Genomic DNA, 26675 nt, shown 5'->3' with positions numbered 1-26675 from the left:
CTGTGTGGTCTGAAGAAATAATCATACCAAAGTTTAAACTGAGTCTTCAGCTTCAGTTTTTAAACCTGGAAATGTTTCTTCACACAGGCTGCAGCCACCACTCAGGAACATGCAAGAGCACGAAGACTCAAGTTTGACTGGAAATGTCTCCCTCAGCTCATTCTGTGCTGTGAGTGTTGCATGGAAATTCTTTGTTCTGACAGGTCCAGAATAAAACCAGTAGCTGCTGAGTCCATGTGCCATGGCAGGGCATAGCCTTTGGCTTAGTGGTGTGTCAGAACTGTTTTAGACAGGTTTGACTCCAGCTCTGGTTTTCCTGAGAATTTCTGTGGATAATGGAAATGCAGCACTGGGCCTGAAGAAGGGAGATTGTGAGTCTGGGGTATGTTGGTGTAGGAGAGTAAGATGTGGGAGAAGTGAAAACTTGGAGGAAAAAAATCTGTACGAATAATTTGTATCACAGTGTGAGGGTGCATTACCTTTGCACATGGGATTTCTGGTGTCTGACTCTTGTGTGCCTCTGTTTCCTCACTAAAGGAGGCACAATGCCCCTTTTTTATAATGCCCTGTACTTCCTCTAGGTGGTACCTGACAACAAATTACTATACTTCTACAGCAAAAACACAGATAAAAATGCACTTTTGGGGAAGGTTGAATGCTGGTCACTTCCTCTCTCTTGTGGGCTGCTCTGGCCTCCATAGTGAGTGAGGTAATCCCCGTACTCCTCCTCCCTGAAAAATATGTGCACATTTTGTTTTATGGACTCAGGGTATTGTAGTACAGACAGGGGAGCAGGCAAATGTGTCCTGGATCTCTGAGTCACCAGGAAAAAGCAGCCAGCTTTGTTTTGTTTTTATTTTGGTTTCAGTAAAAACACACTTCCTACTCTAACTTTTCAAGCTTCCACGTGGCACACAGGGGGATCAGTTCCAGTTGATATAAGCCTGGATGAAGAGAGGGAGGAAATAACTTAATTGCTTTAGACTTCAGTTCAGCTGGAGTGGAGAGGAAAGAATCAGTGTCCCTTCTTTGGAATTCAGCAAGAAGGTCGTGTTGTTGGTGAGGACAGATCTTCTGCAGGTTTTGTGGAGGTACTGTATGGAGCACTGCAGGGCACTCACAAAACAGGTGGCTTTATATTTAATATAGTAACTGCTGTCAGGGAAAAAAAAGCTGTGTTGCTTTCTTGGGAATATTGCTGCACTTGGAGCATACTGTCAGCAAATATATCTTCCTGTTCTTTCACCAAGAATGGGGAAATAAGAAATGTGAGGCTTCTGGGCTGTCTGTGTGTGTGTGTAAGTGGTGGAAAGTTCTGATGTTAGTGCTGTAATGCAGGGCATAGAAGATAAAGAAGAGATTGAGTGGGTGGGGTGTCACAGCACATTTGGGGACTTTCCTGTAAGACATTTGTAGTTTCAGCCTATTGATCCCTGGTCTCCAAAGATCAGTTAATGTGTTGAAAAGGAAGGAGAGTTAAAGGGGAAGGAGATAAAATGCAAGAAAACCTGCTGATCTATCTGTTCCTAGTTAATTTGAACCAGACCCCCAGAGAATGGGAGCACATTCCCACCTGGAATTGAGATTTGGGTTGAATACAGCTAAACTCAAAGATGTAGTAATGGTGCAGCTCCAGTGTCCTGCAGTGAAATGCAGAAGCACACACACTGTCTCTGCCTCTCTTCTGCCAATTCCTGCATGCTGGCTCTTGGCTTTGCTCACAGATCTTACAAACTGTGTTGACAAAAGTAGTGGGAGATTGTTTATTTCCCAAGTCTTTATATTCAGGCCATAGCTGCTTCCTCTTTCCTACTCACATTTTCCTATATGGTGACTTTGGAAAATTCCTCTCCGATTTCGCTGGGAAGTGCAGGAAGCTCTCACTGGTAGAGGGTTGCCTGTTACTCTCTCCAGTTCTGCAGCTCACATCTGGAAAGGATCTGGCTTGGAAAGGGGAGACTCACTCTGAGCTCAGTGCATGTTACTGACATGGCATGAGCTGAGAGAGCCTGTGGGGGCAAGAGAAATGTTCTTCTCCATTCATCTAATTTCTGACAGCAAAGGTGAGTTTTTCTGTTTTTTTTAAAGCTGGCTTGTCAGACAACCTGCAGCAGCAGCCTGCCTTTCAGCTGTAGCTTTTAGCAAGGATACTCACTGTAACAAATTCAGTTAACCTGTTGATTTTGAAGGAGAAACTTCTCCTTCTGTGAATGTTTTTCTATCTGTGTGTGTGTGTCCTGTGAGAATGTGTGTGGGGAATAATAGATAACAGAGATGAGATATTTTGAAAGTGATTCTGTTTATTGGGAGCACTGTAATCACTGAGAAGCATTCAGTAACTCCTGAAACTTCAGTTTACCTCTTGAGACTGTGCCTTTTGTAGCACTCCTGTGCTGTGAGGCCCTGAAGTGCAGGTATCAGTTGTGTCTGGACTCAGAAAGATGCAGCCACAGAAACCCCTGAGCTGGTTTCAGGGTCACTTCAGTCTTTGGGTGGCAGGACCTGCTCCAAAGCCCACCTACAGCAAGGGAAGGGGACTGACTCTTTCTAGTAGATTTTGAGCTACTCCTTTAGAAGCTTTCTTAACAAGGTTTTGAATCAGGCCCATGGGAATGAGCTGAAGTAGAGTGAGTTATTTCAGCCTTTCTTTGAAAATCACCATCATGCCTGGTTTTACTGCCTGCACTCCAGATGTACACAGATGTTCCTCTATCCAAAGTGTCTTCCTGTGCTAGAGCAGCACTCCCTCCAAAGGCATTGTAGCAGACACTTGCATATGGATAAGGGGGTGAGATCACCCCAAAATCGTAGTGTGCAATACATAGAATATTTCATGTTAGTTTTCTAACATCTTTTCAGCAACAGAAGTGGAAAAGCAGCATGTTGCAAACATAGAGAGCCCAAGAAAAACCACAATGTAACTGTGCTATGGGAACAGTGTTGAGACTGTTGATCCTGTTACAGCAGAGCTGATTGAGACCTGAACATGCAAGGTTTTCTGTCTATAGTTTCTTTGGCAAGTATCTGTAAGGCTGAGCTGTTATATAGGAAAAATACTTTCTTACAGATCTGAAATGCTTTCTGAGATTATTTTCTCTAAGATTTCTGAAATATTTTCTGAGATTAGGTCACCAAATACTAAGGATTTTACTAATCTACTGTTGGCATTCTCATATGGCCAGTTTTGGCCTCAGTGTCAATATCTGCCATACAAGAAAAAATTCTATAAAAGAGATGAATTTCATTATATTCAGCTATTACAGATATGGAAGCTGTAAAATAGTGGAATAGGTAAAAGAGAGATCAAGCACACAATGCTTAAAATCACCCACCCAGCATGTTTGTAGCAAAGACAGGACTAAAGCAAAACCAGCATCCATGTTTTGGGATGCTCTGCCCTGTAGTCTCACTTGCTCCCATTTCTTCAAGTACAAGTCAGTGTTTAAAAAAATTACTTAAGACTTTAATGGCTATGACTGAGAGCAGGACATCTCCAATGCTTCCCAAGCATCCAAATTCTCTGTGAGAGCTCCTGGTGCAAAGCTGCAAAGACTTGTGAATGATGTAAATGGAGATACAGTTCTGACAGCTGCCAGTCTGGGATTCTTGTTTCTGATGCAAAGAAGGAATCTGGGTTAGCAGAGGTGAAGAGAGTATTTATTTGATGAGGTCATGAATCCGTTGTGCCTTTTCACCTAAAAGATCAGCCTAAGTCTTTCTCATTGCTGTCAAATCCTTCTGTGAAAAAATAGTTGAGAGGATAAATGACAAGCCATAACCAGCTCTGACTGCAAACCTTTATGTATGAAATCTGAGAAGGGCAGCAAGTGGGACCGAGGGGGCTGGGTTAGGGCCAGCTGGCTGCTTCCGTAGATACTCAACTTCTGTTTGGACTATTTTAACCTGCTGCCAGAAAGATAAAAGCTGAACATTAGCCAAGTGTCTTAGGTTAAGATCAGCACTGTCCAAAATCCATAGGAAGCCCGTTCTGTTTTCAGTAGCTGCAAGATTTTGTTATTGTTCGATGCACGTGTAGCAACTCCTCTGAGAATCACTCCTGACCAGCCTTTATGTTTAAAAAACGAGAAGAGTTTCTTCCTATGGAAAACTGTGAGGAACAGTACGACATTGAACTAACATAGCATAACCTCTTCCCTACATCTGGGGGATCATCTGGCATTTCTCAATATGAAAAAAAGCAATAAATATCTCGGGGAGTCGGGGCCGGTGCGGGGGATGCTGCCGGGCCGCCGGCTGTACCGGGACCCACTGGTTGGGCAGCGCAGTCCCCGGAGCGCCTTGAGGGGCCGCGAAAGCGCCCCGGGAGAGCGGGAAGGCGGTGGCGGGGCTGGCCCGGCCGGGGTTGTGGGGCTCGGCCAGGGTGGCGGGGCTCGGCCGGGTCGGGGTTGTGGGGCTCGGCCGAGCCGGGGTTGTGGGGCTCGGCCGGGCGCTGCCCCGCGGGGCTGACCCGCTGTCCGGCCCGCAGGGGCGATGCCCGCCGGCGGCGGGCGCTGCTGGCGCTGCTGGGGCTGCCGGCGCTGCTGGCCCTGGGCTGCGCCGCCGACAGCGACTTCGCCGAGGGCGGCCCGGAGCGGCGGCGGCCCGGGCCCGGCCCCGGCCCCGCCTGCCCCCGCGACTGCGGCTGCACCCAGGAGGGCGTCGTGGACTGCGGCGGCATCGACCTCAAGGAGTTCCCGCTGCTGTTGCCCGAGCTGACCAACCACCTCTCCCTGCAGGTAAGGGCGCGATCCATCGCCCCTCCCGTGCCCTCATTCCGGCCCTGAACCCTGGATCCTTCCCTCAGCCCCTCCTCGGCTCCCGGCGGGAGCAGCAGGTGCAGCAGGCCCGGCTCCTGGTTATCGGCATGCTCTCCCCTCACATCCAGGGAGGGGAAAACGAGCTCCACAGTCTCTCATTTTGTCCAAACCAACAATTTCTAGTTTCTCCTTTGGCCAACCCAAATTTCTGGTTGAGCCCTTCCATTTCGAGGTGTCTTGGAAGACTATGGGCTAAATGACAGAGAATTCTTTGGACAGAATGGTGTCAGTTCCGACACAGTGAGCCAGTCCAGAGCAGGGCCAACCCGTGTCCCCCGCTGTCCCACCTCTCCTTGCAGCACATGGACTCAGCAAGGAGCAGGTGTGACATGGCCAGTGCCACCCATCATGCCTAGTGTCATGCCTACAGCAAGTGGTCCTGCTCCAGACACCTCATGTCTTGTCATGAAAAGGTCATATAAGATGTGAGATTCCAGCTTCAGGAAGAAGAATCAGGGTGTCCTAGACTGTCAGCAGGTTTCTATGCTCTGCTCTTAGTTACTTGATTCCTGTGACCAGCATTTGGGCGGGTGTCCTTTCCCTGCTCTGACACCTGAAGGGCCAGAGCATGGCAGCCCTGTGGCTGTGCCTCCCTGGAGCAATGGCAGTGCTTGAGGTCTTCAGTGCCTGGTCCTTCACCAACTGCTTTTGGTTTGTTGCTCCCATCTGTCAATTCTGTCCAATGGATGAAGTGCAGATTTTGTTTAGAGTTTTTCAGTTAGAAAATGTGTAATGTAAGCTGGCACCTTCCTCAGCAGATCTGTCCCAGGCGCGTGTTAGCCATGGCTCCTGCCTCTGCTACCAAAAGAAAGAAGCTTTTTGGAGCTGCAGCTGTCACTTTCTGTGCACTGGCTTCCAGAACAGTGGGTCCTTGACTGGTCCCCTGGATGCTGAAGCTAGAACCACTCATTAATGGCTGGAATGTTAGTGAGCATGTTAATGAAAATCTGATGGCAGTCATCCCTGACAGCACAACCAGTGCAAGTGAGCCTGGTTTGACATTCCCTGCCCGTCACCAGTGGCTTTTAAAACATTCCATGAATAACAGAAGCCATAAGCTTGGAAATCCACCATGCCAACCTTGTAACAAATGCTTTGCTGCAGCTACAAGGTTTGGCTGTGGCAGATGAACTGTGGGCCTTGCCAGGCATAATCACACTCTTTGTGCACTGCTGGTGCATAAGTTGGATATTCCTGGAGATGAGCAGAAGTCAGGCTTTCAAATGCTCCTGGGTTTGGATGTTTTTGGTTTGAGATCTGAGTTTGGCTCATTATGAGAGAAGTCTTGACAGGGATTTGACATGGTGGGTTCACTTCCAGATTTTATTGAAGTTCACAGTCTGAGTTTACTGGGATCCTTTTTGGATTACTTTGTTGATGATTAATACTCTCCATTTTCTTAGAATAACCAAATAGAAGAAATCTTTCCAGAAGAGCTTGCTCGTCTTTATAGACTGGAAACTCTCAATTTGCAAAACAACAGGCTGACTTCAAAAGGTGAGCCATGGGGTGGACAGAGCCTGTGCCTCCAGAGCAGCAGCTTATGCAATGAGGCCAGTGGCAGCTGATAAGGAAAGCCAGGGTGATGGATTGCTTGGTTGGAGTGGTTTGCTGTGAGCCTCACTCCTCTGGCCATCACACAGAGCATGGAGACACTTTATCATCTGAAACACAATACTCAGTGTGGAGGAATGCAGCCCTGCTGAAGCAGTGGAGGAGACCTGGCAGCAGCTCGTGTACTGTGGCGTGAGATCTCCTCATCCAGGAAACTCCCTCTGCTCCCACAGGCACTTCCATGCAATGCACTTGAGAACCAGAAACGTCCACATGCTGAATGATTTCCTCCTGAATGACCTTGTTTAGTTCAGTCTAGTCAGGCTGGGCAGTTTGGGCCAGCTTTGTCCTTGTCAAATTTGGTATGAATTTATATGTATAATGCAAATTAGGACATTTCTACCCTTCTCAAACCATTTCGATTTTTGTAAGCAGGTTTTTTCTTGTTCAGTCTCATGCTTATTAGAGAATCTTATCAAGGGGTTTAGTGAGGAAAGTAAAAGAAACAGAGGAATTGGAGTAAACAGTAAGAGAGGAGGATATGGGATACAAAAGATGTAATTATTATTAATTTATGTGTCACCCACTTGATCTTAATGCTCTTTTTATCTTTACTGAAATGACAGAGAAGAACATTTATTGAGAATGTGGGCATGTTATACATGGGCCCCAAGGCACAGCAATCTTACATAGCACAGGGAAAGCTGTGCTTATAATATCCAGCCTTTGACACTATTACCTTTGGGCCTTCATGTTTTCTTTCACAAACTTCAGTGCAGCCCTGAGTTTCCAACATGTTTGGACATGGAAAATAGCTTTGTCTTTGACAACTGCCAGGTGAAATTTTTTCTTGCAGGCTTTCCAGCAGGCTTTCCATTGTGACAGCAATTGTGCTTTTGTCATCAGCTGGATGTGGAGTGACTCAGCTGAAAATAAATAATTATTGGGGGAGGATAAGCCCTGAGTTGGACCAGCTCTCTGAGCTGGTTACTGTTTGGATACCTGAATTGTGGAGGAGCAGAGCAAGAGAAGGGTTGTGACATGCAGGTTATTTTAGCAATATAGTCATTCATCAGGTTGATCTGATCACTAAGCAACCTCAGATTATATCCTTGCAAGAAAAAAGACTTGCAGAATCTTATGCAAATTACAGGAGAAGGTTCTCATAGATAGTGTAGCTGCTGCAGGCACTGATAATCAGCCATAGAGCAGATCTGCACAGCTCTGTACCTGACACCTGCCAGTGGGCTTGGCCACAAGCCTTGTGTGATCAGGGTTTTAAATAGTCCTCCATTGCTCTTAACAAGTGTGTATTGTTCGATTTGGTTTGTGGGTTTGTTTTTTTCTTTTTCCAATTAAAAGAGATACCATTAGGTCTGAATCAGATTGGTTCAGTGGCTATAAAAAGTGTTTCAATCTCACATGGAAGATACTGAGAGGGAAAGCTGCCCTGTGGTATTTTCACTCAGAAAGGCAGTAAGGTGCTGATGTTACTGATTAGTTATTCCTGTTTTTAAGGGTTGCCAGAGGAAGCATTTGAGCATCTGGAGAATCTGAATTACTTGTACCTGGCAAACAATAAGGTAAGAGGCTCTGAAGCCTTTCAGAACCTTTTGGGTTCTGAAAATTAAATGAGCAAGTTGTCAATTCTTTTAAAATGTATATACTGCATAAGTAAAACTGTGCTAAAATGATATTCTAATGCAGGTTCATCTAAGGTCAAAACAGTATGTGAGGTTTAGAGGCTACACATGCAGGTATATTTTGAACACTTTTTTATTTGTGCACCTGGTGAAAAGATTCCTTTGTGTAGGGAGGTACAGAAAGCCCCTGCATGCATAAATTACCACTGACTTCAGTAGGCTTTGGGTCAGCTGCATGCAGATTTGGTTCCTGCCTGTATGTTGGGTAATTATATGAAATGCTGCCTTATCAGATGAGGCTGGTTGAAAAAATTGTGAACAAACACATCCTAGTGCCTGTGTTTGAACCATGAAGATCTGTAAAAATGCATTTTTCCTTGCATTTTCCCTATGCATTTTTCCCTGACTCCTATTCTAATTAGGTTGGATATGGGGAGAGTAAACCCCCACACAGTGAAACTGTGCCAGTCATTAATTTATTCTTTTAGCTGCGGTGATAGGAGCTGAATTTCTTCTTTTGATGGAGAAGATCCCAGGTGCTTTCCTATTGTGACCCAGGTTGGACGTATTGACAGAAGCACATCTTTCCTGCCAAAGCTAGGAAATGAAATAGCTTCTCATACCCTTGCATCTGGGTGGTTCCTGTTATGGCTTCCTTTATCCCCAGTGGTTGTCCACAAATATTTGCTACAGAAGAAATTAGGATCCACAGAAAAATATAAGTTAAAACATCAGGCAGAGCTTCTTTGTCTACAGAAATCCTGCCCTTCCATCCCACCCTCTCTCTCTCTCTGCATGTCTGTATATATATTTTATTATCCTCTTAAAATCTGGGACCATTTGATGTTCTGATTAAATACATGTGGCCACATTCAGGTTTCAGTCAGGCCAAGACACATTCAGAATCACTCCATACATTTCTGTATGGAGTGATTAAGAATAGAACCCATTCCTTAGTACAGTAACATTGTGTTCTTTTCTCTCTTTCAAGCACCATTTCCATGTAACAATCTTGGCAGTTAATAACTCCATAAAAAGGAACAAGCCAGACTGTGACTAATATTCCAGAGCCTAGCACTCTGATTTTCCCTGTGTAACAAAACAAAGTGTTTGGTTTTTCTGGCTTTGCTGCAGAGAGAAAAGAGTCCCAAAAGAAATTGCAAACATCAGCGAATGTCACAAGTAGTTACAGTGAGAAGTTGTGGACCCGCAAAAATAACACATTTCTTTATAAATCACAAGCCAGGACAAACCAGATTGGCTTCAGACTGCATCTCCTCTGCAGCAGGAAACACTGGGGATCAAGTTACTGTGGTGTCTGGAGGAGAGCAGGGATTTGCTGGTAGTTTGCCTCTTGTTTTATGGATTATCTTAATGCTGCTTTATCTTCCATTGTGATCCCATCAGATGTAGCTAAATCATCTTTCATTAAACTGGCACAGTTGGTCAGAGAAAAGAAATGTAAGAGACTAAAAGCCTTCTGTGGCCTGTGAGTAACAAATACTTCAAGAAAAGAGTGGATGCTGTAGTTTCCTTTTTAGTTTTTCACCCCACTCTTGTGTTTTGTATCTCTCAAAGAGAGTGCACAGTAAACCTTGTTAATGAGAGAAATTGTTCCACCAAAGGATAGACCAGATCCTGAGCTGTCATTATTGACTATAAGCAGGTGATTTTGGTGACAGAAGGTTAACATTTCCCCGTATCCTCAAAGTGATATGGGATTCACCTCAATCCAGCACTTCTGGTTTTATCAAAGCTTCATCCAAGCAAGAAAAATCCGAGCAATTCAAATCTGATAATGACTTTTGTATTAACCTTCTGAATTCATTAGTTAACAGTGGATAAACACTCTATGGAAAGGAAGGTGCAGCAGGAAAGTTGAATGAAAATTGCAGTAGGAGAAATGGCAGATTGCTTCTTGTTAGGCAATAAATTAGACAAAACTACTCAAGTCAACTTTATTTTTGCTAACACTTAAAACAATCTGGCATGAATCCTTCAAGAAGGTAATCAGTGAAAATCGGTCTCATGACCAAGTGCTGAAATGCCAAAGCAAAATCCTGAGCAAGTGAAAACTCTTTTTGGATTAAACATCTTTTTCTCTTTCCTCTTTCTTGTGGTTCTGATGTCTCTCATTTCACATGTCTGAGCCATGCCCTTTGCTTTGTACAAAAGTTATGACCTAATTGACTGGAGAAAAGCTTTAATGTACCACTGTGTATGAAAATCATTAAGTCTTGTTTCCTGTGTCTGAATTGTCAGTGCTACATCAAGGCAGAGACTTATTTCTTTCTGAGGCACTGTCAGAGCTTCTCAGTCAGAGATGAGTGCTTTTATCCAGCTCCCTGAAATCGTATCTCCCAGATCAGGAGGTGAGAGATTACCACCAAAGCCAAGAGCAGCTGCAGGAATATGCAGAATGGCTCATTCCAGTGCTCACAAACCATCTGGAAATGCTGACAGAAGTGTGATTTGTGGGAAAGATCTTTTTTGTGTGTTTGTGACACACAAATGTTTAAGACAGGCTAAGGATGGAAGTTTTGGGACAGCTGAAAATTAAAACCAGTAAATAATGTTGTTTTTTTTTTAAAGACTGTTTTATGAGTCCAGTAAATTGGAAGATCATGGATGGAGTTCATCAATGCACTCTCAACATACCAGTAGAGAGGGGTGTAGGCAGCCTTTAGATAAATACATAGTTTAAGGCTTGGGTTAGGCAATTCTCCAATAAAGTGTCTCTTCTTTCACACTGTTCATATCTTAGATATTTTTGGTTTTACACTATTATTCATAACACACTGCAGTTTTATGGTAATAAAAGTTTGAAAAATATGATTTCTCATTATGTGAGTCTTGCTGTGCTTTGTAGGCTGAAAGGACCAGGTTCTGTTTCACACAACAGAGCTGTGAGGAAGATTAGAGATTCCATGAACTTCAGGCTAGAAGGCAATCCCTTCCATTGCCCCAGTCTCCCATCCTGATCTCAAAGAATTCAGTATCTGCCTTTGGAGTGCACATAAAACAGAGAGTGGTCTCATTAGCACTGCAGTGAACACCTGTAACCAGGGTGGCTGCACCTGCTGACTGCAGTCCATTGTCTTCTCTACTCAAGGATCATCTGGTACAGCATTGTGTTAAAAATTTGTTTCCCAAGGGCTTTATCTTGATGCATAAAGCTTCTGGGTGTATGCTTGCCAGAAAACTGTCCCCCATCCAGCCTGGATTGTAAGCTGTATTCTTGGTTTGTGCGTGAATGACTTTGTTATTAGCAGCCACTGAGTGATCCCGGCTATTGTATTACCTGGATGCTCTCTAAAACTGAGCTTTCTTTGATCATTGCTTTTTACTCCACCAATTCGTTCAGATGCAGGTGTTTCTAGGGTTAGCTTTTAAAATCACTGATAAAACAGCAACAAGAGCAACACATTCAGTTCTATACCTGTTGTCAGCTATAAAGTTTTGAGAACAGGGCCTTCTGTACTTCCTGATCCATCACTGGTTTATTGAACAAGGTATTGCTGTACCCTCTGCTTTGAAGTGCCATTCAATATTCCATCATTTGGCTCAGAAGTGTCCTTGTTCTTTGGGAGCCTGAATCCCCCCTGCAGAGATCATCATAAATGGCTGCAGTGGAGCAGAGGTGTGAAGTGACATCTCCTCTCCACAATACACTTTCCTAAGAGAATGAGCACTAGGTCACTGTGAGGGGGGTTGGAGATTTTTGGCACAGCAGACTGAGGAATTAGGAACAATAATAAGCAAAGTGTTTGCTCTCTGAATAACAATTTCTTGATTTCTTCCACCAAAAAGAGACAGGACCCTTCCAACCAAAACAAACATTTTCATATCTTAGAGCAAAAGTCTGTCTCCTTCCTGGAGAGATTAGTGAGTGAGGACAATTTGTTTTTGTTCATGAAATCTACATTCAGTTTAATTTATCTTTGCCTGTTTCAGGAAGATAAATTTGAAAGTGTTTTGCTGCTGCTCTAATACTTGGTTAAAACATTTGCTACATTTCATTGGAACTCTCCTGTATATTTCTTTTTCAGCTAACCGTGGCTCCAAAATTCCTACCAAATACCTTGATCAGTGCAGATTTTGCAGCCAATTATCTCACTAAGATATATGGACTCACATTTGGACAGAAACCAAACTTGAGGTAAGGGATTGGGAAATAAAACAATACTGGTATTCTGCCACTGCTTGGATGCAGTTGGTGGGTGATAAGAAAATATCTGGCTAAACTATATTATTGCCTATTTGTGTTTTTGGAAAGAAACTCTTTGTTATTCCCAGCATGAAAGATCAAACAAACACATTCCAAGAGCTTTTGCTAGCTGCCAGACATTTCTACAAATATCAAATGAAGTTGTCCCCATTTTATTTGTGTATTTGAGTTGAAAAGAACAATTAAGTTTCTCAAAATGGAGATTAGCTGTTTAGAACTCTCTAGTTTTATTACAGTCTGTTCATTTTTAAAAGTAAATTCAGGTGGACAGGGCAATACTCAGTGCAGTATAACTCAGTTCTATTCAAGGTAAGCACTTCAGTGCCTTCAGAAGGGGTTCATATTCCAGATCTGCTGCCAAAGGTCTCTGCTAGGTTCAGGCTGTGATTTTCTCATCTGGACTGACAGCAGCACATCCATGTCAAACCCAGAGGCACCCAGGCCACCTCCTGTGAGGTGTGGGCTTTGCTGAAGGGGTTTTGAGTAATCTGCAGCATCCACATACTGCACTATGCAGACCCTGCAAAGACATCCCAAACTGTTGGGAGCAATTTGTGCAGCCAGGTTTGGAAGCAGTTAATTACAGCTGGCCCAGCTGAGCCCCTACAGCCCAGTCTTGTGATGAACTGAAGAACTTTCCATTCCCACTGAATTCATTGAGAGCTGGAGCTGCTCTGCACTTCCTGGGCCTTTAGTCTCTCAGGCTCTTGGAAGCTGAAAGGGCTGAGTCACTCACAGATTTCTGGCAATATCTCATGATGAAAGAAGCTAGATTTATCCATGTTTTCTTCCTTAATCTCAGGTGGAAATGCTGCTGTGTTTTGATTCCATATTAAAATTCTTGACTTTTCGGAAGTGATTTTCACACTCTTCTATATGAACACGAATTTTAATCAGAGTAAGAGCTAATTGATTTCCAAGGTTACTCATATAAAACCTCAACACAGTTGTTTCAGTTGTTTTTTTGCCCCCAGCAGAGTTCATGATCTCAGACTGATTATTTGGAGAGTAAGTTTTTCAGAAAAGCAAATATTTGTGAGTTAAAAGTACAGCTGACCATGCAGGGTAAACAATACTTCCAGTGTAGCTCTGAACTCCCTGGAGTGTGTGATCACACAATTGTATTTCCATACTGAGCCTTTCCTTCCTTCCAGAAGGATGTTGCCAAGTTCTCTGCTACTGGTAGAGAATCCAAGAACAAGTTAAAAAAGCTCACTTTGACACTTTTGCAGTTTTAACCTCTCTCTACAGATTTAGCTGCCTGCTGCATCTGGGGGTAAACACAGGAAAGGAAGAGGTAATCAAAGTCACTAAAAGCCTATAATTTCTTTTGTTAAAAAGAAGTAAAATGAACTAATTTAGCAGTTAAGCCAGTGAAAAGGAGGAATAAATTCATAGAAGTACATTGCTTTGTACAGAATTTAAACCTGTGTAAGGATTAATCAGTTTCTGAAAATCTGGAGAAACTATTTGGTGATTATTAAAGGTTGGAAGTAAGAAGGGCAAAGGAAAAGTAAGAAACTCTGTCTCTCGATCCCAATGGCTCATTAAAAACCAAAGCATAGAAAAGAGAAAAGTCTGCCAGACTGAGTAAATCTCTTGTCTTTCTGTCAGTATCCTATTCTGAGTTCTAGGAGTGGAGAGAAACTGTTTCCCAGGGTGTTTCCAGCCTTCATGGGAGCAGAAAGAATGGAGGGTTAAGAGATGATCCTTTCTTAAGAGACCTCCAGGCTGATTTTGTAAGCCCAAGCAGTCCAGACTCAATTCTAAATAGAAGTTAAAAGTGGGGCCGTATCTGTTAAAAAGAGATGAATTCTAAGCCTCTGAGTGAGGCCCCCACACTGACATTCTGTGTTTCTAAGTACTGCAAAATCCCAGGCTTGCACTCAGTTTCTTATAAAGAAGTTAAGGCCACTTGTGAAACTTATATTCATGTGCAGGTTTGGATTTTGAATAGACAGAACTTTCAGAGAATATTGGGGCTGACCATTTGGTTTTGCATCTGTATCCCTTGCTAAATTAAAAAGCACATTTTAAAAACAAATCTAATTATCTCAAAAAAAGAAGAAAATATTGAAATTAAGTTTTAAACTAAGCTTTCTCTCAGTAAACAAAAACTCCAGATCTGTTGAACTTCATCTTTTGCTTCCTTCCAACAGATCTGTGTATCTTCATAACAACAAACTTTCAGATGCTGGGTTACCTGATAATATGTTCAATGGCTCTAATAATGTGGAGATACTCATCATGTCCAGCAATTTCTTGAAGTATGTTCCAAAGAATCTCCCTCCAGCACTTTATAAATTACACTTACAGGTAATGGCAACAACGTTTCATAATCCTTTAGGACTGTGACAAATCCTTTGGGTTTGTGACTGTGTTAGTGTGGGTTTCACACCACATGGCCAAGACATCCCAGTGCCCCTGGAAACATCCCCAGGCCCACTTTAAGGCTTGCTTGCTGTATTTTCAGCAGTAGCTGTCCCCATCTCCTTCCTTTTTCGTCCATAAGCAATAGCGTGTTTTTGCAAATCACCAGAACGCTCACAGGGGGCAGAAATGCCTTTCTGTGTTTGCAGGGGGATGTATTGCAAATCCCTGTGTGGTTGCATTGTTGGTCTCCTCCATGCATAAAACAATATTAATACATATTAGAACAGGAACTGCATCATTCCATGGCCATGTCTCCATGACCTCCCAGTTAAGTCTGCCACTAATGCCACTTGTCCTGACGGCTGCTTACCCACTCTGTACTGGCTTTGCTCACTGACTCATTTCACACAGACCACTGCTTCTCAGCACCAGTGGCTGCTGTTTGCTACTGAACTGGCAATTCAGTTTGGATCAGGAATTCTCTATTACTACAACTCCTCCAGCCATAATGCAATAGCAGAGCTGTGCTGTTAACTGCTCTCCAGCATTTTTGAATCCATGTCATCTGATTCTGATAAAAACACTTCATCATGTCTGAGCTGGAGATCTGAGCCTCAGCAATGGGAGAGCCACAGCGGTGGGGAGTCCTGGGTCCGCTTGCTCTGAGTGTTGACAGCTCCTTGGATGTGCAGAGACTGGAGTCTGTTATCAGCCCTGGACGGAGGCAGCTCTGTGCTGCCTCCCAGCTCTCTTTTTCCTTGAAGGTTTCACCAGAACCCCTGTTAAAATCTTCTAGAGAACAGGCTTTTCAGCTTGAAGAAAAGTAAACGCAACCAGTCCAGTCCTTTAAATTCCTGGAATTTCTCTCCAAAGTATGAACTTATTTGTCCCCTGCATTTTTTCAACACTTACAGATAATCATTACCTCCCAAAGGGGTCACACACTGTGAGGATTACTCTTTCAACTTGTCTCCTTCCCTGCTGTCCCCAGCTGTGTTTAGGACAGAGGAGATGAGCAGAGAAATGAGTGTTTTATTTGCAAGTGCACCATCTGTCAGTAGTAACATTTACCTTGATATTTTGACTGGGAAAAACCAGGACAATGAGAAATGAGAGGCAGCCAAAAGTGGACCAAAAATATCTGTCAGGTGTACTTAAGTTGTGATTTTTTTCTTTTACTCTTTATTGAGACACTCAGCCAAATTTGTCTGTGTTGGTTTCTACTTTATATAAGTTGACAAATGAATCTGGTCCAGTCTCTCCATCACATTATAAAGCCCCCTAAATATTTCATGTCTAGCCCTTCTGAAGTTTAATTGCCCCTGCTAGTTGAACAGAACCCAAATATTGTGTTGATTCATGCCAAATACTGTTCTTTATGCTTCTGGTGACTCTAGAGCAACAAGCTGGAGAAGATTCCCAAAGGAGCCTTCAGCGAGCTTGCCGGGCTGCGGGAGCTGTATTTGCAGAATAACTACTTGTCTAATGAGGGAATGGACAACGAAACTTTCTGGTGAGACTGAGATGTGTGCTATGTACCTCTGTGTCTGTCTGCCCCCTCTGGGACAGTTGTGCATCTACTGAACAAAGGATACAGTAGAAAGTGAAGTTATTCAAAGCTGGATGATGTTATGCATTTCACTGCTTAGATGCAGATGCTGCCATTCAAGAGCAAAGGTCTGGGTGAGTGGTTGCAGAATTGTTTCATAGAAAAGACAGAACACTGAACATCAGACTGGACCACTCCCTGCCTGCCACAGACCCAGTCACACCAGGTACTAAGTCCCTTCTGGGAACAGCCACCTAGAACAACACTGAAAGCTACTTTCTGCTCTTCCAAAACAGTCAAAAGTGAGGTTACCTGGGACTTTCCAGTTTCTAGGGCACTTCACTGGGCATTAAAGCCAGAACTTCATCTTCACTGGAGCCACTTGTGTGTTTCTGTGAAGGTGGCTTGAAAGCAGCCACACACACAGAGCAGTGAATTCCCCATGGCCAGCTGTACCCCAGTGCAGGTGGTTGCTGGAGCAGCCAGGGATGCAGTGGTACTGCTCAAGAGCCAGATGGCTGCAAAAGCTTTCCTACCAACTGGTGCAACAAAAATAGCCTTTGGCTGTCCTAGATTTAGCCTGGGACTTAGCACTTCAGAAATTTAATAATTTTTTTTCTCTGCTTGCACCAAATGCTGTCTTTGTAATACCTGAAAATCCAGACCACGCAATCGGTCCTGCCCATAATTTAGTTCTGCAAACCCTCCTGATCTCCAGACACAGTACCAAACTGTGCTTTCCTTTTCCATTTCCCATTCCCAGAAACCCCCCCTTAGTAGTTTACTATATCTGTGCTGAGTCCACCTCCAGGTCATGTTGGACATGTAATTTCTGTTAAGATATTCCCATCCTGGGGAAACCTTACAAATGGCAGCAGTGAAGCATTTTACCTAAAGATTATATTTGTTTATTCCGAGCATGCTTGGATAGCTGGAACAGCAGTGTAGTAACCAGTAAGTAATGTCTGTAACACATTAGTCTTCCTGTTTCCTGAAAACTCTCTGGTCATCTGCAATGGGTTATGCTGTGTCAAGTAGATTAAAACTCTAATTTGAGAAACTGACTTGAAATACAAGGGAATACAGGGTTCCTCAGTCCTGGCTGTGGAACAACCACTGATCCATATCCAGTTGGTATAAGTGGCTGGTCTGAGGATTTAATTTAGCTTCAACTGAGACCATGGAATCCAGATTCAGTAGCTTACACAAAGCAGCTCTAGCCCTGACTCACTTCCATAATACTGGAGGGTCATGAGAAGTTCACTACCTTAGCCTAGGACACTAACTTAGCATTTCTGCTTTTCATAAAAGTAACATTTCATCATCTAGAAAGCAGACCCGCCTTTTACTTTCAGCAAATACTTTGAGACAGAAATTACTCATGCTCAGGCTTTGTTTCTGTGAAACTGAGAGCTAAACTCTGTGTTCTGGTGGTGGTCCCATGGCATTTTCCTTGTGGCATTTGTTCACTGAAATGAATATGTTGCTATCTGGGACTACAAAACTGATCCCAGGTCTCAGCTCAGTGGCAGTTTGGGTGTCTGCGGACTCTGGCACGTTCTCTTGCTGGTGTGGCTAGGGAGCAGTGGCAGTGCCAAGTCCTAATCCCTTATGGCAATATGGGAGCTCCCTGTTTTGTGTCCACATCCCTCATATCACAAGTCAGAAAAGGGCAGTCAGTAGTGGGAGCTGTGCCTGGTAAAAGGCTCTAAAGCAAAGATTGCAAAGTCTTTGAGCAAGTTGGTTATTGTTTCACCTTGCAGAATCAAAATATTTTCTTTCCTGCTTTCTCAAGGAAATTGTCTAGTCTTGAATATCTGGATTTGTCCAGCAATAACCTCTCCCACATCCCAAGTGGTTTACCTCGAAACATCGTCCTCCTCCACCTGGAGAAGAATGCAATTAAGGTGATTGACAGAGATGTCTTGACCCAAATTAAGAACCTGGAGTACCTTCTGCTCCACAATAACAAATTAAAAGCTCGAGGTATTCACCCCTCAGCCTTCCATGGCTTAAAGAAGCTGCACACTGTCCACCTGTACAACAACATGCTGGAAAGGATCCCCAGCGGGCTGCCCCGGCGAGTGAAGACACTGATGATACTTCATAACCAGATCTCAGAGATCAACAGGAATGACTTTGCTACCACTTACTTCCTTGAAGAGCTGAACCTGAGCTACAACAAGCTCACAAGTCCCCAGATCCATCGGGAGGCCTTCCGTAAACTGAGGCAACTGAAGTCCCTGGATCTTTCTGGAAACAATCTCCACACGGTGCCTTTTGGCTTCCCAAAGAACTTGCAGGTTCTGAAGCTGAAGGAGAATGAGATAAGCATCATCCCAAAAGGGACTTTGTCTGGGATGACAAAACTGAGGGAACTGTATTTGAGCAACAATAAACTGAAAGTAAATTCAATTTATTCAAGAGCATGGAGAGAACTCAGCAGTCTCCAGGTAGAAACACCACCTTCTCTAATTGTATTAGTGATGTTGATATCCTCATCTGTCTGCCTAAATCAAATTATGTAGCACCAATACTAAATGTGCTTGGTCCTCGTGTTTTGGGGTTGCATTGTAAGTGCTACACACCCTGTTTCTAGAGTAGAAATGATGTGCTATTGTGCCAGAGGTGGGTACTTTCCACTGCTGGCCAGTCCAGCTTTGTGTCTGAATCCTAACAGTGTCCTATATTTTCAGAAAAACATCGGCAAATGTCATTAAAACTGAAATTAGGCCTTTCAAATAGCTCGTCTCCCAAAAGATTTAAAATCAGCTCTGAATAGAGACAGCAGGAGGAAGGAATGCATAAACAAAAACACTCTTAATTCTCAAAGCCCCCACATCAGCTTATATTCAGACAAGCCAAGCTGTAGGATTTAGCAGCTCAGCTGGCTAAGGCACCTGGGGAGCAGCTCAGAGTCTGGATTCAATCAGCAGTCTTCTCATTTGCTTAATTGTTGGAGAAAGTTAAACACAAACCATAAGGCAGGCAGGAACAATCACATTTGTGCTGAGCAAAATGACCTTTCAGAATTGTTACGCCGGCTGAAGGATTTGTCTGCATTTCCTCTTAGGCAACGGCCCCTTTCCTGCAGTGAAAGGTATTGCCTGTGTCATACAGCAGCCATGGAGGGGGCATATGGTCAGGTCACTGCACAGCAAAGTGTGCGCATCTCTGAACAGATCAGGGATAAGGACATGTAGCATATGTCACACTGGCCCCCAGTGTGTTTTCAGACAATCCTGACGTTAATCTATAGGAACGTTTCCCTTTCTGTTGTGTCTGGGAATAACCAATAGCTTGTTTCTCAGTTAATGTCAATCAGCAATGCAGCAACAGTGTCTGCAGAGCTGTTTGCATCAGCTGCAGATTTGGTCCCTGGCTTGAATAATACCTTTTGCATTTGTTTGGTGCCTCACTGATACATGTGTGAGCAAATATATTTAACATGCAAAGCAGCCTGGAAGGAAGATGCCATTGAAAATTACAGACGGCTGGGATCGCTTTTCTGCAGTGCATTAATAAAATGTAGGTTGTTTTATTTTCAAACAAAAATGGGTCATGATCCCTGCTGGGTAGCTGGAGTTGCTGGTTGGAATGATGAGCTTTCCTTCTCAAAGGTCCAGATTCACAATTATGTGGAACTTTCCTTCTACTCTCCCTTCCTTGCAGTCGGTGTAAAGCCAGAGGTGTTTCTGACTCAACCACTGGCCATCCCCATAGCAAACCCCACTCCCACTAAACAGGGTTCAGATAATAGCACAGACTTAAAGTTCTGCTGGACTAATGGGGCATTTATGGCTGTTGCTTTTCTTTGGAACAGCATTAATTCTTGTTGGTTGTTTCCAGCTGAATCTTTTTTATCATTAAGTGCTTAACTGTGCAGTTGGTTTTTGAGTTATTGCACTGGAGTGAATTTGGCAAATAACCATCCATAAAGATCCTGATCATGCATATACTTAGTAAATACTTCAGTCCACACTGTTTCCATGGAAATTGCTGGAGACTCTGTAACTGCAAAGCAAGACATTTACATAATGGACTTGGCAGTACTGGGTTAACAGTTGGAGTCAATGATCTTAAAGCTTTTTTCCAACCTAAACAATTCAATGGTTCTATGATAATTGTTTTCCAGACTGGCATTATAAACGAGGAATAAAAACACTGGAATGAGAACAATTGTTTGCAGAAGTGTGGCTTTGAGTAGTGGGTAAATAATGTCAGGTTGGTGCAATGAAAAGACTACAATACAGGATAACAAAACATTTCCATTGATCAATTCTGTTGCATAAAATTAATCTGAGAAATGACCATGACCTTTAGTCCTGCTGTCTTCATACATTCTCCATGTTAGAATATTTCCAGATGATTTTATGTGTAACTGTACCTATCACCATCCTCAGCCAGCAAAGTGTTTGCAGTAGCAGATGCCAAGGAATTCTCCTGCATATCTGAAACCCAGCCTGTTTTTAATTTACTTAAACAGACATGGGCTAATGCCTGGGGACAGAGATAAAGAAATGTTGGAACTCTGAAACAAACCAGCATGACATATCATGTGAAATCAGGATGCTCAATAGGAGTGTAAGAGACTAGAATTGTCTTGGCCACACTTACCTTGCTGCAAATTAGAGGTAGATTAAATGATTATATTCTATAATAAATATAACTTCAAAATTAAATCTCTTTCTGGTGTGTTTCTAATATTTAAATTCAGTTATTTGATCCCTTGTTGTCTCTTCCTTGCAGTCACTAGACATGGCTGGCAACCAGCTGACATCTATCCCATTAGGCCTGCCAGAATCTCTGGAATATCTGTATCTCCAGAACAACAAGATCACAACGGTTTCAGAGAATGCTTTTGAATCCACACCCAATATAAAGGGGATTTACCTCAGGTAAGGTCAAGCTTCCACTTCAACACACAAGATTTTTTCCTTCTTCATCTACTTTATAATTGCTTACTTTTTAGAAAGTATTTAAAATCCTTGTTTTCTGAAGCATATTTGGTTTATACAAATATGTGACAAAACTATATTTATCTGCTCAGAAACAACATGGATACACATAATAAACTCCTTTAAGAGAGCTTGTCTTTTCTATGCTTATTAGAATGGAGGCATGCCAGTAATTCTGGGCAATTAATGTTTAACATGATGTCATATTCCAATATTCAGCTGTGAAAAAAGTTTACAGTGCCCTTGTAGAAGTACAGCTTTGCCTGTGTCTGTTGGCCCTGGATTTTGACAAAATCCCCCTCCAGCGAGATGTGTGTGAGTAATCTTGGAGTTGTGTGCATTCCCTGGATAGCTTTGTCAGAAACAAGTGACAAGGTACAACTGTGACAGTTACGTAACCCAGTTTAGGGGCTTTGCTGGGTTCTTTCCCACTCTGTCAGTTGGATGAGGACTTTGTTTTTGTAGATGACAGATACTGACCTTTTTTTACATGTAATGTAAACTCACAGTAACAACTGACTGAAGCAGAGATTTATAGCACAAGAAGGGAATCTGTCCCTGTAATATATTCAGTTCTAATCTGACGGAATATTATTGAAAATATTATTTAGAAGTAATTTATGAATTCCTTAATATATGATTAAGCTGATCCAATGCCTGTGTTCAAAAAGCCTAGGCTGCAGAAGACTAAATGTGGTCTTATTTTGACTATATGCAGCTAAACTGCCCTGCAGTTCTGAATAGTTCTGGAGCATACCTTTATGGATGAATGATTCCATACCAAGCAAATAAAATTACAAAGTCTGGTGTAAATTAGAGCAGTCTGTCTATTCAGCTGCTCACATTTATGAGATTTTAGTGAATGCTTGGATGTGAACCAGAAACCACATGCCACATTCTATATTTCTATATAAAGAAAAAAGGAATTTGCAAAACAGTTTTGCTAACATATTCAGGAGGCAACTCCACCCAAGCTCAGTCGTATTTTTAATGGGAGGCCATTAATCACTGCAGTGCTGTGAAACAATAATATACATATGGAATATTACACAGAATACAATTCTAAGCATGTTCAAAAGTAACAGAGCAGTATATGTGACAGGTTCATAAACTGCAGATTAGTTTATTTGTATTCCTGGAAATGCAAATAACAGCTGAAAAATGACTGCTTTGTGTTTAAAGGGTTACTTTGTTTTGAGTTTAATAGATGAAGAATTAAACTGTCAAGGAATGACACAGAATTTTATGAAAAATCAGTTATACTTTAAAATATGGGCTGTGAAGCAGATGCCTTTCTTCTCTGGGAAGGAGAAAGGAGAATAGCAAGAGAAAGAATTTGTGGAGGAGGAATTCCAATATTATGATTTTCTTTCTTTCCCCATCCAGAGGAGTCAGCACTTCTAGAATGCTGTTGTGAGTCAGTGTAAACTTCGAGTAACCTGGATCTGTATAGAGTAGCTGCAGAATGGTTTCCTCTTAGTCCCCTGATTTCTCTGTTGTATATAAAAATGTGTTTCTTTTAACAAGGGTGCTTTTTTGTTTGTTTAAGGTTTAATAAGATTGCAGTTGGAGCACTGAAAGAAAGTACCTTCCAAAACCTGAAGCACTTACAGGTACTGGATATTGAAGGGAACCTTGAATTCAGCAACAGTTCAAAGAATAAGGATGACTCAGAAGAAGAAATGGAAGATGAGGAAGAGGAAGAGGAAGAGGAAGAAGAATGGAGATAAAATGTGAACTCACACAATCCCATCACGTGGGAGGTAACAGCTGTAGTTGAGTTAAATTAAGGCCCCAGTTTTCAGACTCTTGTGTAAATATTTCCAATTTACACACATGATTGAAGCATAACAAGTGAGTGTCTGAACCCTGAACTTAAAGACTTCCACTAAAGCATGACTGGGAGTCACAAATCAAAGAGGGTTGAAAATACAATATTTTGTAAAATGAAACAGTATATATCTATTTTATCAGACTTCTTAATGGCCTGTTCTATTGGCTTTTGTTTATAGGCACAGCAGACGCAGTAGTTAAAGATGCAGGTCCTTGGTCACTAATTCTGATAAAAAATGCAAAGGTATTTCATGATACTTTTAAGCAATTACTTCAAAAGGAAAACAAAGAACAAGCTGTGAAGCTTGCTGATGCAGAAGACATGAGGCAAAAATAGATGGCAAATTAAAGTAAGATTAGACCCATTGGTGGCTGTTAAATGTGTCATTAGATTACAAACTCTATCCCAGGCAGTATTTAAATCACTGACCACTTGGAGGAGAAAAATAATGCTACACTTAGTGTATTTCTTATGGAAAGAATAGCATCTCTACTTGAATCTCTTTTCAACTGCAGGAAAAAAAGATACAAGGACAAAAATATTTGAAGAATATCCATTCTTTTCATAAGAATAGTGATCTATTTACTGCATCTCTTAAGCATCTTACATTCAAAGATGATGAGGTTCAGGATTGCTCTTTGCTTCTGGAGACCTAAGGGTGGGGAAAAAATAGTTTTGTCCCTAATCAACATTTTGTCACTGAGAATGACACAAGGAATTGCTAGGAATAGTGCTAATAAGCTTAAAAGATGATGGGGCTTGAAAAGGGCAGAAGGTACTTGGGAAGTCAAACATTAGCCCTACTGGCTGAGTTATATGAAAACTTTGTTAAACAAGAAATAATTTATATCTACAGACTTAGGGTACATTCAAAATCAATGCCTCTCTGGTTTAGTTTTGGGGCACGTGTGACATGTCAACAGGTACTATGTTTGTCTTATTCTGAATTCTGTATTCCATTATGTAACTTATTTCATTTTTCTGTTTTGCAGGAAAACATATGGAAAAATACATATATGTCTATGTGTATACATCTATATAGATATCCAGAGAACACTTAGCAAAACGTGCAATGAATTATGCAGAAACTGTTGTGGCACTGGGCCAGGCTCATGGAAGACAGTGTGTTTCAGTGCCTTATTCAGGGAGAGACCCTGAATGCCTTTCCAAAGCTTCCAAATCATCTTATACAAGACCCAGGATCATAAGGGATTGCTCTGGAACTCACAAAAGCTGGCTTTTGTTTCTTCTGTTTCTCTTCCCTAGCTGTTTCCATCTGTAATAACAATATGGGACTGTTTTGAACACAGGCCTTCAAATGCCATTTTTGTCACTGCATTTTAAGTGAACCATGTTTATGCCTCTTTTCTTTTCCTCCACCCAAAAGAAGCTGTTCTTGGCCAGGGCAGATGAATATCTGCAGTAGTTTCAAGTGCAGAGCAGTGTATGAGGCATTTTGGTCATCAAGCAGCAGTAATAATTCTGGATGCAATTATTTCTCTGTTATAACAATGTGTATATTTGGATGAGAAAAACAAAATAAGGCTGGATCCCGTAATATTTTATCTCTACTGCTAAAACCTGCAGTATATTCCTGTTTTAGAAAGGTTTTAAGATAAAACAATGCTCTTGTGAATATATATATAAATACATATATAAAATGTCTACCTTCCAGAGCTTTGGTAAAGTTTCTGTCTTGCTGTTGTTTGCCCATGGGGCAGTTGGGTGAATGTCTCTGAAGATGTGATCAGAGGATGGAGTGACAGGATGGAGTTTAATGGATGTGGTAGAATTTTCTGCAGTGTATCTCATTCCTACCCAGAGGCAGGAGTGAGACTAATGGTATGGAACAGATTAGTGAGTGTGGGCTGTCTTAGGAGAAAACCATTAAGTATCTAAAGAAATTTGTTTAGTTCAAGTCTGGAGACAGTGCTTGCTGTCATACTCCCTTAAAGCTTCTCCTATTTTATGATGTTGAGTGTTCTCAGCTCCTGTTGGAATCAGAAAATAAAGAAACCAAGGAAAAGAAGACCTACAGAGGTACAAGTTTCTCAGTTGCTTATAATGTCCTTCATCTGAGGCAGCTAATCCTTCTTTTGAGGATTTCTGATTGAACACATGTTGTTTTTCATACTGCATTCCAGGACTGACTTGGAAACACAGTTGGCTTAATTTTTTACCAGCTGTTTTCCTGCTGGAGATCTAGTTCCACACTCTCCCTTTGGTTTCCCATAGCTCATGACAGTAATTTCAAGCTGTTGTTCCCTACCTTAGACAATTCAACACACTCATTAATCATAGAAGGAAAGATTGCTTCCTGAAAAAGTAAAAGCTTGGCCCCAGAAATTGCAAAACCCACACATTTTTGAATATCAGCTATACAGCTGAGCAATAAAATATCCTTCCAACTGACTGCTGGGATAGATTTCTATGTAAAATGTCTTCAGAATGTAGCTCAAGTCAATTAGCCATCTCCAGCAAACTTCCAGTGGAAGTTCTGCCAGTTTTCTGGGAAAAAGACCAATTTATTAAACCCCTGAACAAGCTGAGAATATGCAGATTTGTATGGTTTTATGGAGAACTGTTCTATTGTCTTCAAACTTCTGTCCCTTGGATTAATATTCTATGAAAAGTCAGATGCCTCAGACTTCTCTGAATCCCTTGAGAGTCTGTCTGATGAACCTGTAGAATCAGGCCCCAAATGTCAGGATGACACATGCACTGTTAAGCTTCTCGAGCCAGCAGCAGCCTTTGCCAAAGGAGACTCACCTACAGTTTAAGGGGCGTATAGTATAAAGGTAAAGTTAGGAAACACTTATCCAAGTTTGTTCCAAGTAGCTGCACACTGAATCTGTCCTTTAAATGGGGCACTGTTTTCCAGCAGCAACACCCCCCCCCCCCCCGCACCAAAAAAAACCCACCACCACTCTTATCCAGTAAAAGCCTCAAATGCTCCAAGATTCTTTGATCTGTAAGAGATTGGTGAGGGAGAACCACAGGCCTTATTCCTCACTTACCTGGTATTATCAGCACCTATGACATTGGACATAATGCTGTCAGGCCAAAATGGTAGTTTATTTCTTTCTCTTAAAGGAGGAAGAGATGCCATGAGAGATGTTGAGGAATCATCAGAAGTCCACGGGACTAAGCCTACGTATTTTTTGACTGTGGCTGGTACCCATCATCCAGAAGTCAAATCCAGACCTTGTATGGCAGGACCCAGGAACAGGCTCTAATTTTATTATTTCCTTTAGTGAAAATGGGAGTTGGGAAGTTGGCCTTTTCTTAGGCCACAAAGAGGCAACACAGACATTGCTTTCATGTAACTTCCTTCCTGTAATTTGCCTGGATTTGGGAAAGAGAAGAATAGAAGGGTTTTAAGGCTGAGATAGATGTATGAATAGTGAAAACTTGAACTCTAAAACAGTCAGTTGGCAATTTTATCCCTAAATATGCATTTGTGCATGCTTGCTATTCCTGTGTGGTCTGTATGCAGACTGAGGTCTGGGTTTATTTGCTGTTTTTTCTTTTAAAAGCCATATTCCCTCATTACACAGAATACTGCACAAAGTGGGGGGAAATGGGATTTTTCCGAGCTATGATTTTTCACAGCAACAGGAGTACAAATGCAGCTTGAGAGCTATAAAGAATTAATCAGGTGCCAAAAATAGCTGGTGGATAATGAGTTTTTATTTCAGGCGGTGGGCACGCAGCCCATC

At 42.2% G+C, this 26675-nt stretch overlaps 1 protein-coding gene across 1 annotated transcript; it reads left to right on the top strand.

The window, feature by feature from the left end:
• The first annotated feature begins 1693 nt into the window (after positions 1-1693).
• Positions 1694-24985, top strand: PODN (podocan). The gene is given in 12 exon segments (XM_030953374.1): positions 1694-2063; positions 4487-4504; positions 4507-4736; positions 6221-6314; positions 7890-7954; positions 12064-12173; positions 14402-14558; positions 16013-16128; positions 17960-18617; positions 20914-21062; positions 22672-22885; positions 23949-24985. Coding segments are annotated over 11 exon segments (1863 nt in total). The 5' UTR covers positions 1694-1978; the 3' UTR covers positions 22853-22885; positions 23949-24985.
• Positions 24986-26675: the final 1690 nt, after the last annotated feature.

The sequence above is a fragment of the Camarhynchus parvulus genome, chromosome 8, assembly GCF_901933205.1.
Source record: "Camarhynchus parvulus chromosome 8, STF_HiC, whole genome shotgun sequence".
Classification (NCBI taxonomy): Eukaryota; Metazoa; Chordata; class Aves; order Passeriformes; family Thraupidae; genus Camarhynchus; species Camarhynchus parvulus.
This window is presented reverse-complemented; position numbering and strand designations above follow the sequence as displayed.